Source organism: Haemaphysalis longicornis, unplaced genomic scaffold, assembly GCF_048455015.1.
Source record: "Haemaphysalis longicornis isolate Haplotype H1 unplaced genomic scaffold, Haemaphysalis longicornis Haplotype H1 scaffold_1, whole genome shotgun sequence".
Classification (NCBI taxonomy): Eukaryota; Metazoa; Arthropoda; class Arachnida; order Ixodida; family Ixodidae; genus Haemaphysalis; species Haemaphysalis longicornis.
The window spans coordinates 467812958-467829339 of record NW_027526203.1 but is presented as its reverse complement, the minus strand read 5'-3'; the positions used below and the strand labels follow the sequence as shown (position 1 = coordinate 467829339).

General features: G+C 48.9%; 1 protein-coding gene across 1 annotated transcript in view; it reads right to left on the bottom strand.

Annotated features, from left to right (window-relative positions):
* LOC144162659 (cell adhesion molecule Dscam1-like) overlaps positions 1-16382 on the bottom strand; it is an 809120-nt gene that overhangs the window by 555117 nt on the left and 237621 nt on the right. Inside the window, exon 2 of the mRNA XM_077693289.1 lies at positions 12213-12521. Coding sequence (XP_077549415.1) covers positions 12213-12521 — 309 coding nt within the window. The remainder of the gene's footprint in view (positions 1-12212; positions 12522-16382) is intronic.

Here is a 16382-nt window from a genome sequence, read left to right as displayed (position 1 = left end):
TGCAGTGACGGGATATGGGCAGGGGGGGGGGGCAGTAATGTGGGCCAGCACTGAAGACATAGTTATCAGTACAACTGCAAGTAAAGGGGCCGTGAAGACAGAACACAACTTTGGTTCGCATCAGAAAGACTGCTTTCTGCCGATGACCAAGATTCCAGTTTTACTGCAAACTTCCAAAAAATAACGGAGATGCTGGGAAAGACAGAGGCGACTCCCCAGCCGCTTTCGGGCGATTTCTGTACGACGCACATTCTTGTTTAGAAGGCACCGCCAAGAAGTCTGACTGGGCTACGGCAGTGGGGCCTCTAGTCTCGTTTGGCCGTAAGTAACATGCCGATAACTGCCTTAGTGCTGGCCCATACCACTTCGCTCGCTCCCATTACGCGTCACTGTGGCGCGAAACAAGTTTTCGAACATTTATTGCGTTTTCTCGGTTACACAAAACGTCTTTCGTGGCTAAGATGGAGGTGAGTCAGTTACGAAAAGCTAGTTTTTTTTTTTTTTTTTCAAATTGAACAAAGTTGTGTTTTGTCTTAATGGCCCCTGCAACACTCATGTGATGCTATTAAACGCAACTAAAGGCCCCACTATAATCGGCCAGTCAAGTTTCTTTGTGACTACGCGATTGCGAGCCGCTTCATGGTGCCATTATGAGTAGCGTCAGTATGGCATCTGCTGTAGGCTTGCGTGACGACGAGCAGTAATTTTCCTTAGTTTGTGTAGTGACGGGTGTGTTTTGGTAACTATCTCCAGCCATATTCAGTTGGAACCCAATTCCAGCAAAGCTTTCGTAGGCACTCGACCAAGTAAACATAATTCTGTAATGATCAAATTATTCGCTACGCGTATCATTTTTGGTCTTCATTAGGAATTGCTGCTTCTTTATGACTTCAGCGTATTTGCCCTTTACCTGTGTCGTATATTTCCAGACTGGATCCCATTTTCTGACGATCAATATTTTTTCTAATGCCGAATTTCGAGGGTTTTATTTGTACAAAAATATAATTTCGGTGCGGTGGTCGGAGGGGGTGATATCGAAACAATACCATGTTTTACTGCGCAACAAATCAGTCTGAATGAGGTGGAGACAAGGAAAACAGAAAATTGGGCACAGAACGAATTAAGTAGTAACAATGAGCGTGGTTTTAGTTGGGCTCACCAACCATTCCGTATGTGACACACATTCATTCCCCATTCAACGCGTTACTCGCTATGTTTTGACTCCCTTTATATCGTACGCTACTGTGAAGCTTCGAACGTAGCCGTTGCAATATTTATACAGAGGACAAACTGCGGGACAAGGTAGCATACATTTTGCCCCACAATATTTGCATAGCCGCGTGAATGAAAGAAGAATAACAAAGTGACGGTACGTGGCCCGTGGCCATGGTCGCGTGGCAGGTGCTTGTTTACATTTCGGTGCCAGTCGATTGGATGGGCGCAAGAGAGGAGCGAATGAGAAATGACGAATGAGGCGGCTCGCTCCACACTTTTCCCTGCTCCCCCCATCGATCCTGCCGAGAGGCACAAAGTTTTGGAGCGCGCACACCCAACCTGCGGGCCGCCCAGGACAAAGCGGTGCCGTGCACAAAAACACTGCCATCGATTTCGAAGCTCGCACACCCTCCGGGAAGCCTCCTCGCCCTCTCCCCCGCCGCCTCGCGTGCGGCCTTCGCACCTTTACTTCGAAGTCCCGTTTTGTTTTCCCGACGCGATTCCATTCGTGGCGGCGAAACCGATAGCAGAGCACGCGCTCGAGGCTGTCCAAACGGCCGTTGTGGCGGGGCCGCACCGGAGGGCAATTTTCAGAGTCGGCGTGCGCGTCCACTTGGCACGAGTGAGGAGGCGAGCGCGATAGAAAACGCAATCGACGTGCCCGCGGTCTCTTGGCCCGGAGATCGCTGCCGCCATCCCGCCGCTACGGAGCCAAGCGAACGCAAACACGAAGAAAGCGGGCGCGAGCGCGCGCTGACAGGGAAAACCACGCCGCGCGCGAGACCCGCGACGGCGTGAATACCAACGTGATGCGCGGTTGCCGGCTCGCCGCGAACGTGCAGCTCGCTGTCACGCGCTGCATACGCGGCGGCACTCGCGGCTCTGGAATTCGCTGGCCACACCGCCCGATGGTGGCGAAAGCCTTTGTGCGTGTATTTCTCCGCGCCGCTGCTGCTGCTGTTTGTCAGCCTCGCGACTACCGCAGCGCGAATTTATAGAGAAGCCAGCGAGGGGGCCAAATTTGGTGGCGCACAATCGCTGGGCGCACCGCTTAATGTTTGTCGGAAAACAAAAGCCTGGGACGTGCTTACTGCGAAGATGCAAGGAACGTGGTGCTGCACTGATATCCTGCCGCTTGTGCAAAAATTGCTACCGGCTTTATTCCTCCCCGCTGCTGTTATGGGGCCGCATGCAGTTTCATACACCCGCTGTGTGACAAGAGATATAATTTCAAATCAAATTCTTCTGGCCATGTAATTTCAATATACCGTGCTTCAAAATCATTTCCAACACATCCATCCGCCCATTCAGTTAAAGTGGCATCACGTTAACCGCTACCAATCTCGTCCCGTCAGCCTCTCTAACAGCTACCTATATATGTGCTTTTGCCCACAAATGCGGCCGTTTTGAAGTGCAGACATCTCAAGAAGCCAATGCTCGTCTAAACTATCACATGGGTGGTGTCCAGATAACAAGATGAATACACGGGCTAGTACCGGAGAAGGATTTCAACGCACAACTCAGATGAGAAAGAATATTGAGTCTTAACTTCATTTAATACGGCTGCGGCGAGGAGATAGAAAAACGAAATCGTATCCAGGGAACTTCCTTCATTATGCATTGAACGTTTGTTTCCTATCTAGCATCTTCCTGGCAGCAAATTATGCGTCCAAGGCTCGGCCTCTTGTGCGCTTTCTTGGGACCCTCACTCTTTGGTCAGCCTGCGCGGAAATACATTCCCCACGAGAGAAAATCACGGTGCGTGTCCGTTTACTTGAGCGTCTCGCCGCCGCCAAGAGAACGTAATTTAAGTGCTTCCCTCACGCTAGAGCGCGCACAGGCAGGGAACAAAAGACGAACGCGCGCAAGAGAAAGCGCGCGCCGCACAGAAAAGGCGCGCGTCCCCTTATAACACGCACCGCGGGTTTCAGCTGGGCGCTGGGAGGGAGCAAAGCGGGCTCGACTGAAAAGTGAATGATCAGCTGATGTTTAAGCAAAAAAAAAAAAGAGCTGCTGCCAAATGCGGTAGGTAATTAGAGTTATGTCAAGGCCTTTTCCCCGTTTCTGCATCATAAACACAGCTAGATTACTTGACTTCCCTTTTCGTAATTAGGTGCCCCTCTTCGAGCATACGTTTTCGCGTTATCTTCCGCATCTTATTAGTAGACGTGCGTTACGTTTTAGATAAACAGTCATTTCAGCTAGAAGAAATTCCTCTTCGGATAAGCTTCGGTGCTTTGAAAAGATTGTTAGTTTTCGTTCTTCTTACTCAATGCAAGTTTATACCAACAGCTCGGAAAACAAGGAACCAAAGCAAAAACATCGGAACCACTGAAATAAGCAAAAAAACTAGCAGCGACAACCCAAGGCCAGTCCAGTGACGTCTGAGTGCCCGCGAAGCAAGGGAGGTTTTGAGGCTGAGGTAATCTTTGAGACCTGCTGCGAGCATGCGGCGCCTGCATTCTATACTTGGCGCGCTGCATACGCACGGACCAGATTACGTGACGATGAAATGCTGCTAACGCATTTGTGAGTATCGCTCAGGAACTTCCTGAGCGCGTGCATGGCATCGCGTGGCCGGTCTAACACGCAATTTCTTCACCTGCCTCTCCCACACAATTGAGTGAAGGTGGGTGCTTGACAAAAGGCTGCGGATGGAGTTGCATACGGTACTTCCGAAAACCTCTGCGTGTATGTTTTTATTCGTAGAAGCAGATATACGAAGGCTGTCGTAAGATTTAAGTATTGCTGAAAAGGTATACCGCAGCTCGTAGATAGAACCTGTCCAAAAACCATTCCGGTGTCCCAGCAACTCTGAATGTAATTTCATAACTCATTGTAATAAATTCCCACGTGTAACAAATATGCGTACGAAATTTCTGCAGGCAAGTGTTTGCACTTTCAAAATGGCGTTGAAACTTCGTCCGGCAAATCGGCGATGCGGCACATCTTCGCTCATCTCAGTATGCGCCGAAATCCCGCCATGATGTGCCCCACAAGAAGCCCGCGATCATGCTGCCTTTCTTATTCCTGTATTGTTTTTTTTTTTTTTTTTGCACCCGAGTGTCCTTCACTCCGTGTGGTTAGGAACTGCGGTCCCTCGCGGACATGGCGCTTTTTTTTTCATCTTGAGCTCCCTCGTGTATTCATGGAGTTATGACTTCAAGGACACTAAGCCTGTTCGTTTGGCACTTGCATGCGCACGATAACACAATGCGCATTCAGTAGTAGTAGTAGTAGTAGTAGTAGTAGTAGTAGCAGTAGTAGTAATAGTAGTAGTAGAAGTATAGGTATAATTATTAAATGGGATGGAGTGATCAGCGCATCGCCGTGCATACCTGCACATGGTGCAAGTCACGGCTCCGGAAATAACTGCATAGCCAGCTCTCGTCCCCACTCACCAGAGGATTGGGTTCTCGACTCGAAAACAGTGCACACGCGCGTACTAAGCCAATTCTACGAGCGCAATTGCTACGGCTGAGGGTATCGTATACGCGGTAAGTGAAAGAAATCTCCAGTACCCAGCATGGCCGCGCTAGCCGCAATTCTTGTAGCCAGCTCAGCGGAGTGGCATGTGAAGATTCGCGGAGGAATTTCCGCCGGTGACGTCGCGTTAATGCGCAATCGCATAAAGCGCTTTTGCACGCAACTCCCGATCATCGGCGGCGGTGTGAGACCATTTTGACAGGTCTCATTTACGGCTTCATTTGTAACAAGCACAAAAAAAAAAAGTTAAGAAATATGGGTAGCACACCCGCTTAAACGTAAGCCAATTATCGCATATTTCTTGAAGGGACTCTGCAACATGGCCGATAAAGGCATTCACTATTTTCTTCGAGCTTGGAAGCCGTGTCAGAGCTATAGTTACGGTAAGGGCGGAGCGGAATCGCGTGATTTGCTCGTCGCAGCAGATGCACCTCGTGTTTCTGCTTTGCTTTTGTGGCATTTTTTTTTTAAGTGGCCATCGGGTGTGTTCATTCCTGCATCTGAAAGGACGCCGGCCAATGGCCACTGCATCCCTCTAATGACGTAATTCGAATGCTCGGAGAACGCCAAGATTGGGACTGAGAGAAAAATCTTTTGAACCCGTTTATAAGTTGTCTGATGTAAATAGAGAAGTAATTTTGAGCTCAGGTATTTTGTGACCACCTATTCTAAGTACCGCATGTGTTTGGTGGCTACGTTGTGCAAGCACTGAATATTTACAAAAAAAAAAGTTCAAAAATGTGTTGCAGGGTTCCATCACGTTGTCATTGGCTATTTTCATGGTTGTTAGTCATGATGCTGCCCCAACTAACCAGCCCAACTTTCAGCCTTAGCATTTTCAGCATTGGAGACAATGCATGCCGAGCTTTATCACGTCGCGCTGCCGTTGGAAGTTGCGATCTCGCAAACGAAGATGGTCGAACCAGTGGTGGAACCGAGGAAAGGGGAAGGTTCGTTGGGTCGATCGTCTCCCCTCCTCAAGCGCCTTTGAAACTAGCGCTACCAAGCATTACCCCCCCCCCCCCCCCCCCCACACACACACACACATGAACAGGCACATGATGATAAAGAGAAGTAGAGTGAGTGCCGACGGAGAGCCTGACTACTACGGCTGAATCAGCGTTGCTGGCATCGTTTCGTATTAACGTGCTATTTGTATTCAGTTCGTCTCAATAACGAACTCCCCAGTGAAATGCCTTATTCTGGTAAGCCACAACGAAATTTTATATCCTTGCTGAGCACGCAGATAGTATCTTGTCAACAAACTAGCTCAAGCATAATTCTTGGTAGTTTCAGTGCGCTGAAAACTTCCCGTTGGCGGCATAGTTTTAAATGCGGAGCATTTCTAAGGCTCGCCTGGTCCTGCGTCGTTGATGGCGGCGCCGTCCACACGCTCACTGCGCATGCGCAACTCTCCTCCTTACACCCACAGCTCCGCGATACTACACTATAAAAAAAAGAAATAGTTAGCGGCGCCCGGTTTCGATCCCACGACTCTCTGGCCGCAACGGGAGGTACGCGGTGCTCTTCCCACTACGCTACAAATCCGGGACAGGAGCAAGTGCTACGAACGCACCTTATGTCCTTGACTCATTCAAACTACGTCAAGAAGCTACTGATACAACGAAGGCACGCGAAGCTGAACGTCAACGGAAACGACGAACTGAAAACTTTAGAGGGGGATGCTGAATTTCCCGTGGGAAAGCTGTGGCGGGAAGCGCCACGCGCCTTGCAGCTCAACCAGCCCCGTCCGCAGCGCCTCTGATGCTGATTGTGGCAGGATGCCCCTAGGGATTGGCCAACCAAAGAATCCATCACGAGATAGGTTCGCGTTCAACCACCGTCGTCATCTTCCCGTAGGGGAACCGCTGAAGAAGAAGAAGAACGAGAAGACAAAGCTGCGAAAAGGAGGGCGTGTACATTGCTCTCAGCCGGTGCACCAATGTCAACAACCTTTACCTCACCAAAGCTGACGGAGACTACCGATTCTACCACAGAGACAACATCGGCAAGAACATGATGGACGAGTTTCGGTGCCTCGAGAACCACCGCCTACTCACCGTAACACAACAGCACTTGCGTGCCTTTGCCACCGGTGTGGACCCGGACGCGGAATTCCCTCTGGCGCTAGTAAAAACCAGATCACTCAACATAACGGCAACACAATGGAACCACACGGAACCGCCACGATGCTTCGCATCCTCATCAGGGTTCCCCACGGGAAGATGTAATTTTTTTGTTTGGTGTGCACCCACCGACGCATGCGCCCAGCGCGATTGCTCGCGTCAACAACACTACACCCGCTTTGCATGTGAAGTAATCCCGAAACATGCATCGAAGTGCTAAAAGGCAGCAATCAACGACAATAAGGCGCGCGGGTTTTTTTTTTTTTTCACCATGTCGACCTCGTGTGACGGCGCTACGTGGTCGGCAAAGCTGCAGCGTTAACTCCGCAAAAGTCGAGGCTGATAATGCTAAAGGATCAGTTGAGTCGGTAATTCGAGTATCTGGTTTGCTGTCGCGTCGTAACCGAGAGATGGCAGCTGACAAAATGGCCACTGGCACGAAGAGGAAAAAAGTAAATTGTGTTGAAAAGAAAATTGGGTAAATTTGTGACTGGATGGGAATCAAATACAAGATCCCGGAATATAACAATAGCGGGCATTTTTATTGTTCAACCTCGTGAATGTTTTGTGACCTTCGACTTGGAAACCTGTGTTCGTGACACGTACTTCGGGCAATCGAAGTGCGCACTGTGCGTATTCGTATTTACAAAGATACATGGCGAATACACACAGAGAGGTGTGGGGGACTGGCAGTGCATTCAATATCTATTTCTCAAAACCGTTTTAGTCTGTATCTAGAATTTATGCTGGGAAAAAGAACATTCGTTATCGACGCAATATTGATAGTAATAAAATTCCATTCCTTCGGCGTGTTTCAACTAATAGAATAAAAAGAAATCCAGGGCCATCTCCACTAACCTGAAACCTGGGGAGGGGTGAAGCATGCAGTGTGCGCCGGTGTTTCCCGCAGCAAAATCGCTGCTAATGTAGAGTGTACTAGATAAAACTTCTAGTACACTCTAGCTAATGGGGCTAGCGTCCGCCGCAGAAAGGAGCGTCTCTATTGGCGGTGAGATGTTTGAGTGGCGCCCCCTGGCTCTGACGTCGGCTTAGGGACTCGCGCCGCTGTCGTCTGCTACACTCCGCTTGTGAGGGGTAGCAGTGTCTGTGCTAGAAATCGCCCGCTTTGTTATTTAGTGCATTGAAAAGCGAATTTCTAGTAATTCAGTAATTTTTGCCGGCTTCTGAGACATCTGAATAATTTCAAGCTGTATCCCCCACAAGTTTGCAACACACGAAGAAAGAGACAACAACTTTCTCCAGAGTATCGGTCGGAAGATCGGGTGTAACTCGTCTTTTATAGCTTATTCGCGAGGTTCAACGCTCAGGGCTCCTCGATAAGTATTCAAAATGCGTACGCTTGTCCACAGTATTTTTGAGATGCTCTTATGGAGACTAAACAGTCTGTAATGCTATGCACCAAGCAGCGGGCCCCTATTCGCACATCGCACAGCAGCAAATAAAGTGGTTGTCTTCTATTTCTTTTGTTGACTTGTATCAGATGAATGTTTTCTTTTTTTTTCTGTGCCCAACGTAATAATTTTTCTGCACCGTCATGAACGTGTTATTAATAGGTTTGGGGTTGTTTGGGAGGCTTACAAAGATCGTGTGGATATTTTCTTCAGGCTGCATGGCATACATTCCCTTTTTCACAAATTGGCTGTCATTATGTCGTTATGGCTGTCGTTATGGCTGTCGTTATACATATCCGAAACCTGCGTTGTTTATTCACATGCAAATACAGTGAGAAGGTTTGCGCTACCCCACCATGATCGCGCCCCAGACAATGTTGCCCAGAGTACTCGGAGGCGGCTTTTGTGCTCCGAATTTCTATCGTTACCATCATTATCAAAGCGAACTGACTCTCAACCCGAACAATTATGACATGATTACGGTGTTGAAGGTTTGATATACTCGCCAACGAACGCAATAAATAGTATGCGTGCAAATATAACAAGAAACGAAACCGATATTTCCAAGCAGCTCTGCATTGTTTTCTAACTTTTATTTCCAGGCGTAAAGAAGAGAATTAATCTTACTCTCTTGTCCTGGACTGAGGACCCTGCCCACTAATCATCTCGATTTTACGGTTAAATAAAGTTTCTCCTCCTCCTCCTCCTCCTCCTCCTCCTCCTCCTCCTCTTGAGGGCAGCTTTCCTGTAACGCATGTCTGAATATTGAGAAGATATGTCTGTCTGTGGGATATGTAACGAAATATCCCTCCAGCTCCGAACAAACATAGTGTTTTTGTATTTTTACCGTAGGCGTGGCTCGTTTTGCTCAATGAACCTCCATACTGGTTAGAAGCCTGCATAAAACCAGCACCCGCCTATACACACAGTAGGTTATTTGGGACTCAGCCTACAGTTGTGTCCCATAGTGCATGTCGGCACACTTTCATGCCATGACAACGTAAAGTGATGTGATACAATACTTTCTTGCATTAGTCAAGGTTGCAAAAACTTATTTACCTTACATGCGATTACCGGGAATCGTAATGCGTTCTGCCAACGCCAACCGCCGCGAAGGCCTGGAATTTGTTTTGGTCTTGTATTTCCGCTGTTGTGTACTAGCAGCTGGCTGTTCCCTTTGTTCGAAATATTGCTTACAACAGAAGCCGACGCCTAGGACCGGATCTTCGCGCTGCTCACAAGACCGGATTCGCAAAAAATGGGGCGACGCCGGCAATGTTTATTCCGTAGCGGTATGGAAAACTATGCGTTAAATCACGCCTTGAGCTATTGCAGGCGATTTTAGGTCTATTCTTATGATAAAAAGTTGCGCACCCGCAAAATCAGGTGCGGACAAGCATCAAAAGTCAAACGAGCGCAAAGAAACAGCAGGGAGAGCGAGCCCGAGTGAAGTAGACGACAAATGCGAGAATCCCTAGGCCGACGTCACGGAGGCGCGCTTCGCAGCGCCACCCGTGGTCGCGCTCACCGCCAATAGCCAATGCACCCCGTTGCCTCTCTCTTGCCACATGGCGCGCTCTGATTTGGCGCCGGAGAAGCGCAGGTGGGAAGAGCAATCACGCGCTTGCTGAGAAGGGGGAGCCCTTTCTTGCGTTGAACCGGATTTAAAAAATTAAATGAAGACGTGAAGAAATTAATAAAAGACGTCTTCGTGTCACACGCCGCAGCAAGCTAAGAAGTATGCTTTACAGGAGAAAACCTGGCGTTTGAAATCAATTTTGAGACAAAATTGAACAAATTCCTGTTATTAATGCAATTAAATCGTGATTATTCCAGTGTTTTAAATTAGTTTAAATCATGCTAGTTTATTATAAACCGGTTTTATCCATTATGCACTTGTATTTTGACCATCGTTTGTCAACTTGATTTACCCGCCGCGGTGGCTCAGTGGCTAAGGCGTTGCGCTGCTGAGCACGAGGTCGCGGGTTCGATTCCCGGCCGCGGCGGCCGCTTTTCTGATGGAGGCGAAAAGCAAAAACGCCCGTGTGTACGAGATTTCGGCGCACGATAAAGATCCACAGGTGGTCAAAATTAATCCGGAGCCCTCCACTACGGCGCGCCTCATCGCCTGCGTTGCGTCGGCGCGATAAACCCCACAATCAATCAATCAATCAGTCAACTTGATTTACCGTGACGACAGGAGACACCGACAGCCCGAGCCCCTAAGGTGCTTCGCTCCTAAAAATATGTTCGTGAGGCAACTGAGCGCGTCGAATCTTATACTTATGGCTACACGATACGGCTAATAAAAAGGCAAACAAGTAGGGTGATTATGTAATATCGGGTGATAGCAAACTAATTGTCACATATACAAAGACATAGCACTAGCTTCTCGGTGAACTAAGCGACGAAATGAAGACAGGCTTGATTTATTCAGTGTTACATAGATGTGGTATTCTTAATATAGGAAACAAACGTATGAGCGTAATTCCGACGAAGTTTAAGATCTTGATGCAAGTTAGCGTGGTTAGTGTCCCACATGCGAGCAGCGAGTTCTAGTTCAGTCTGTGAATGAGTTTGATACAGAAGCAATTTTTACAAAACCGGGTATTCTCTGTGGTCACTCGGAATGCAGAACTGCATTCATCTTTTCTGGATATGACGTCAGTACGATGAACGTTAAATTCGAAGTTATTAGTACGTCTACATATTGGTAGCTGGACGCAGGCTTCAAATTAACGGGGCGTGGTGTACAAGAAGGGGCCGCAAACTCTCGTCAATTGCAGCTTCCGCGGACTTTTTTACCTCTGTCAAAAAAGTTGAAATTAGTTTTTTATGCACCTGAGCTGCCACTGAACTACTAGAAATGCACTAGTGGGAAGCCACGTAATAATTTAGACCAGCTACTCCACGCAAATTTCATAAAAATCCGGTGTGAAATCAACAGGGTGAAGAGGATCCTGAACACTATAATGACCTCGTATTAGCTGGTTACCGAACCGATTCAATACCTCTAATAAAGTATGCCGAACCACGCCGATTCTGTATAAAAAATAAGGGAATCATAGATCGTGATGCCGGTACTACGTCATTTTCTCGAGGGCGTTTTAATCGTCCACCACGGCTCCGCCGGCTGCGGGTCACGACGTAGCAGCTAGGACGCCGGAGTACCACGGGGTCACCACGCTCTTGTTTGCTTGCGTGGTAGGCAGCTTTACATGGTCAGCAGACTTCTTCCTCGAGTCATCCGCATTAAGACCACGCGCAAAGGTCAGAACCAAGAGGAGATGGCCGCCCGAGAGTATGAAGTGTGGTATGCTAGCAGACGACATAACCCGGCATCCTAACGGGGACGTCACACTCACATAAAGCCAGGATATGTCGTCGAAGCCAATGTGTAGAGCTCAAAGTTAAATCACTAAAATGTTAAGGTTTGCATATTGGCTGGGACGAATTAATAGAAGAGTATAGCTGAAAATTCATTGCAGGCAGCCGCTGAATGCTTAATTTCAGACTGATGCTGAGCGACCCCACACTCCGAGCGGGTATTCCGGATGGCACTCATGCCTTTCTGTTCAAGGTCGTCTGATTGTTAAGGGTGGAGGACTGCGGATAGAATAGCGCCCACGGGACTAACTGTCCGTCCCGCGAACGACCACGGAAACGGGACTGCCTGGCAGGGGCACATCTATGAAGACCAGACACGAGGAGCAGTGCAGAAAAGGGTTTGAGCCACGTGCTCGAGTACGGCGCAGGAAATAGAAACATGCTCAACACTGCACAGGGGCCCAATTGTGACAGTTGAATGGAAAGCCGAAACGAGAATTCTATGCGGAACGTGACTCCGGCAAGGTGTGCGACGACCGCTCTCGTCTCGATGACAGAGTTCGCATTGGCCTGTGGTCGACGCAGTTGACGTTTGCTACTTTCCCGCGCGTTGTGCGTCTTGTTGCGAGGAGTGCTGGGAACATACCTGCGGTGACGCGGACGTCCCGGCTGCCGATGATGCCGTAGCTGTTGGACGCCTCGCAGCGGTAGCTGGTGGCGTGCACGTCGGGCCGGTACTGGTCGACGCCGAAGGGCGGGAACACGAGCGAGCCGTCGGGCCGCAGCTGGCGGAGGCCGGGAAGCTCGGCCACGGGCGCGCCCCCGTCGGCCTTGCGCCACGTCACGGTAGGGGGCGGCGAACCGCCCGCCGAGCACGGCACCACGGCCCCCGTGCTGTTCAGGAAGGGTACCCAGCCGGGGGGCTCCTCCTTGAAGAACAGCGGCGGAGACAGCGCTGCACGGAGAAGCCGCCGCGTTAGCGAAGAACTGCAGCAGTGGCGCTCATTTGCTAGGCGTGAGAAACTGTGCGCTCGCGCATTTCACCCGTAACCCGCAGACCGAAGTCCCGACATTGGGAAGAGTTCACGGCTCGATCCATTTGCTAAAATGCACCTCATCTTAGAACTACTGAACATCAATTCCCGGGGAGCTCTAGCTTCACACAAACAGAGACGACATTCTCTATCTACCCCACTTTTTGTGCTGGGCTGTGATATTGCGTTGCGCCAAGAGAGCCATTTACGGCAAAAAAAGAGACTTGCTGGCAGCCAGACTGCCTGCAAATTGGAAGCAGATTCTCCGAGCAAATAGCTTTATGAATCAGGCCACAGCTATTTTATATCTTTTTGTTTGACGTACGCGATCTCCCCGCGACGACAGATAATGAAGGGGCTAGCAGAGGCTGAGGTCACACTGCAGTCCTCGAGAGACGTGTAGAGGAAAATACATGCAAACATAAAGAAGGAAGATGGTCGGAGCCCTAAGGCCTCCAGCTACTGTACCCTCATTTGTGGTCCGCGCCTCAATCACTTTGCCATAACGAAAAAGAAATGTCGAGTGTCGAGACACTGAAATGGGAAATCGAGTACTGTTGCTACAAAGTGCTAGCAAAGCAGCCTGCAAGTTACCGGCCCAGCATTTGCTACAGTTACATGAGCCCATGGGATATCGAAGGAGTTTGTGAACATCGTCTAATTACCTTAAGAGATTAAAGTCTAGAGTGCGCAGACCATGTTCGTAGCTTTCCAGGCCGATTTACATGCACTGCTAACGAGGAAACTGCGTTCGAAACGCATTGTCCTCCCTGCCTGCCGATTTGCTGATGTCGGCTATGACGACGCACTGCGGTGCTAGACTTAGAGGATCGTTTGCATGTCTAACGCGCACAACCTGTGTGTGAATAAACAAAAAGTCGATATTAACTATGAAATGGATGAAAGTGCTACGTTGAAGGCTGCGGTAGCCTGAAAAGACAGCGCAAGCTAGTGTGGAGGCACTGCTTATAGGTCGTGTGGTGGGCGAAAATGCTGCATAGGGTTTTGTATTATTGCAAATCAACTAGGGCTCTACATTTACCTTAAACACTCAGAGTCATATTATGAATAGGCAGGCTAAACTGCAAAATGCTTTCACAAATAAACGTTTCGACGAATTCACTTGTGTGTTCCTGGATGGAGCCTTTAAATAAGCTAAGCCTTTAAATAGGGACACCGTCTGTTCCTTTAGAGGCTACGTCCACCCCAGCAACAAGCTCTTCCCCGCCCTCTCAGCATGTCTCGGGAGATTCAAATGTCAATGCTGCTAACGGAGCCTTGGTTGAGTGCCATTACAAATTACTTAAGCAAGAGCAAGTGTATTGCGCTGCTCCGTGCCTCGCTACAGACGCATGTCGGGCTCGTCCGTGCCCGGAAGCTGCGTATACACTAGTTGGCTAATCGATGCCGAAGGCGTTTGGCTGACACGCACGCTTGCTTGCTTGCAATAGCGAGACGACAAGTTCCTGAACCTATGCCCGCACACGATGCAGGAGCTTGCTACCAAGTTGAATACATATCGGCCGCTAAAGTACGCTCGACGCGAAGAACGCAATTCCGAGCTAGCTTCAAAGTCGCCTGCTGCTCGGGCATCTTCTTTCAGAAACACAAAGTGCATCTGCTGCGACGAGCAAATCACGCAATGCCGCTCCGCGCTGACCGCGTGAAGAACCAGCTATAACCTGAGACCCGTGTCTGGTTGACAAATTCCACGTTAAGTGGAAGGCTGTCTCCGCGGTTCCACGCGTTGGGTAGTAATTTTAACCCCTTTTTGAGCATACTAGTTGTGAGCAGAAAAAGCGCGACAGACAAAGAAATCAACAGGCTTGACTTTCACTCCTATCGTTAGAAATGCATCTTGTTATATTACCTAGCTAAAGGCTTCAAAGAAGCCTGATATACACTCTGTACTGTCCAGCCGCGGATGTCCCATGTTCTCCCCCATTTGCAACTTTCCGTCGTCCGTTTATATTTTGCGCGCGCCGAGCACACCGTTCAGATGAGCCGTCACATTACTGACCCCCTGAGCACCCCGGGTATTCAACAGCACGAATAGCAGCGAATGCAGCTTCTCAAGCATGAATCGCACCGTCGCGTTGCTGCGCAAAAGAAAAAAGACAGCTTAATAAGACTACGTACTGCAAGTTGACTGTCACGTGATATTCCACTATCGCCAACGTTCGCGAATACATTAGCCTGCATGTATCGGATAAATTTACTTTTCGCCGCGAACCTCTTGTAGCTGTTGTCGCAGATGCAGTTCTCGAAATGTGTTCGGCAATATAATAACAAACCATCATCAATCTATTGAAATAAATTTGATTTAAAATGGAGAAATTTGACGGTCCTGAAGTGAAAAGTTCCCTGCCAGTGTAGGAAACCATGATTGTGCTGGTAGGCACGCTTGTGAAATACGAAAAGACACCCCTGTCTCGAGTTTCTGTTTAGGCTGAAAGCAAAACGTTTTGGTGCGCCTCCCCGACCAAAGTCTTGTTTCAGCTGTTTAAACGTCGAACTTTAAGTTACTCATTGTACCTGTAAAAATGCATTCTTTCTCCCAGCGTCAACACGTCTGCGGGACACCACTGGAATAACAGCTTTGGCATAACAACCACACACACAAAAAAACACGCCGAATAACTTTGTTTTCCTACGCTAGCGGTTCGTTTTTGTGCGTTCATGCACTTGAGGAACCTTGCTTTTGAGTGTGTAAAAAGATAAGGGAAGCCTCCACCCCCCCCCCCCCCCTCTTAACCCCCCCCCCCCCCCCCCCATTTGAGACATGTTATTCTGCTTCTATCAATAAGCCGCAATTACCAGCGTGAGCGTGAAATTTCATGCATTCATTCACGCCATCCACGCAGAAATAGGGACGGCAAATAAAAGCCGGGGAATGGATGATTCCTGCAGGCTGCGGCAACACAACACGCGTGTGTTAATTATTCAAAGAGACAGGAGCATTTCTGCGCACTTGCCGTTTTGGATGAACACACGACTGCGAGTGCATTTCGCCTCGCCAACGGTGCTCGTCGCTGGGCAGACAAATTAGTGCCCGCACGTGTCCGAGGGTGCCCCGAACCCTCCCGGTCGGCACGCGAATGAGGCCCATTAGTCTCGTTCGGACATTTTTACCGCGCTCTCCCTGCTCCGCGCAGTCTGACAAATTGAGTGGCCTCCTACGCCGCACTTTGGAATACAAAATCACTCACACCTGCGCAAACACTGCATTTAAGGAAAAAATATCAGAATAAAAGTGGTGGGCTAGATTGAGGGGAGGCGAAACTCGGTGGTGGAACAGTGGTGATATTTAGGGTAATTGCTTGAGCTTGGCGTTCCCATAAAGTTCGACGAGGCGCTGAAATGACCCCAAAGTACGTTCGTGTCGTATGCATCTGATATCAAATATTATAAAACAGTATGTCCTCTGGGGACCCTTTTATTCCCTTTTATATAATAAAGCTAAGCCATCTGGCTACGTTTATATAATTGTCTGGGCCATGATAGTCGATGCTGACACTAAAGTGGTTGATAAAACGCATGTTGTTCCAGCTTCTGTACTCGCAGCCCGCTTACGGCAGGGCTCTGCACAAGCATGCTGCTTAAGGAAACACTTTTATTTGGGATTTCATTGTGCAGTTTAACCCAAACTATCCGTTACTTCACTAGCACACACGTCTATACACTGGCCACATCACGAACTTCCCGCCTTGTGTCACCTCGTCAGTCTGGCGTAAGTTTTTTGTTTCCTGTTCCCACTTTTTTTTCGCAGCAGAGAGCTTGCA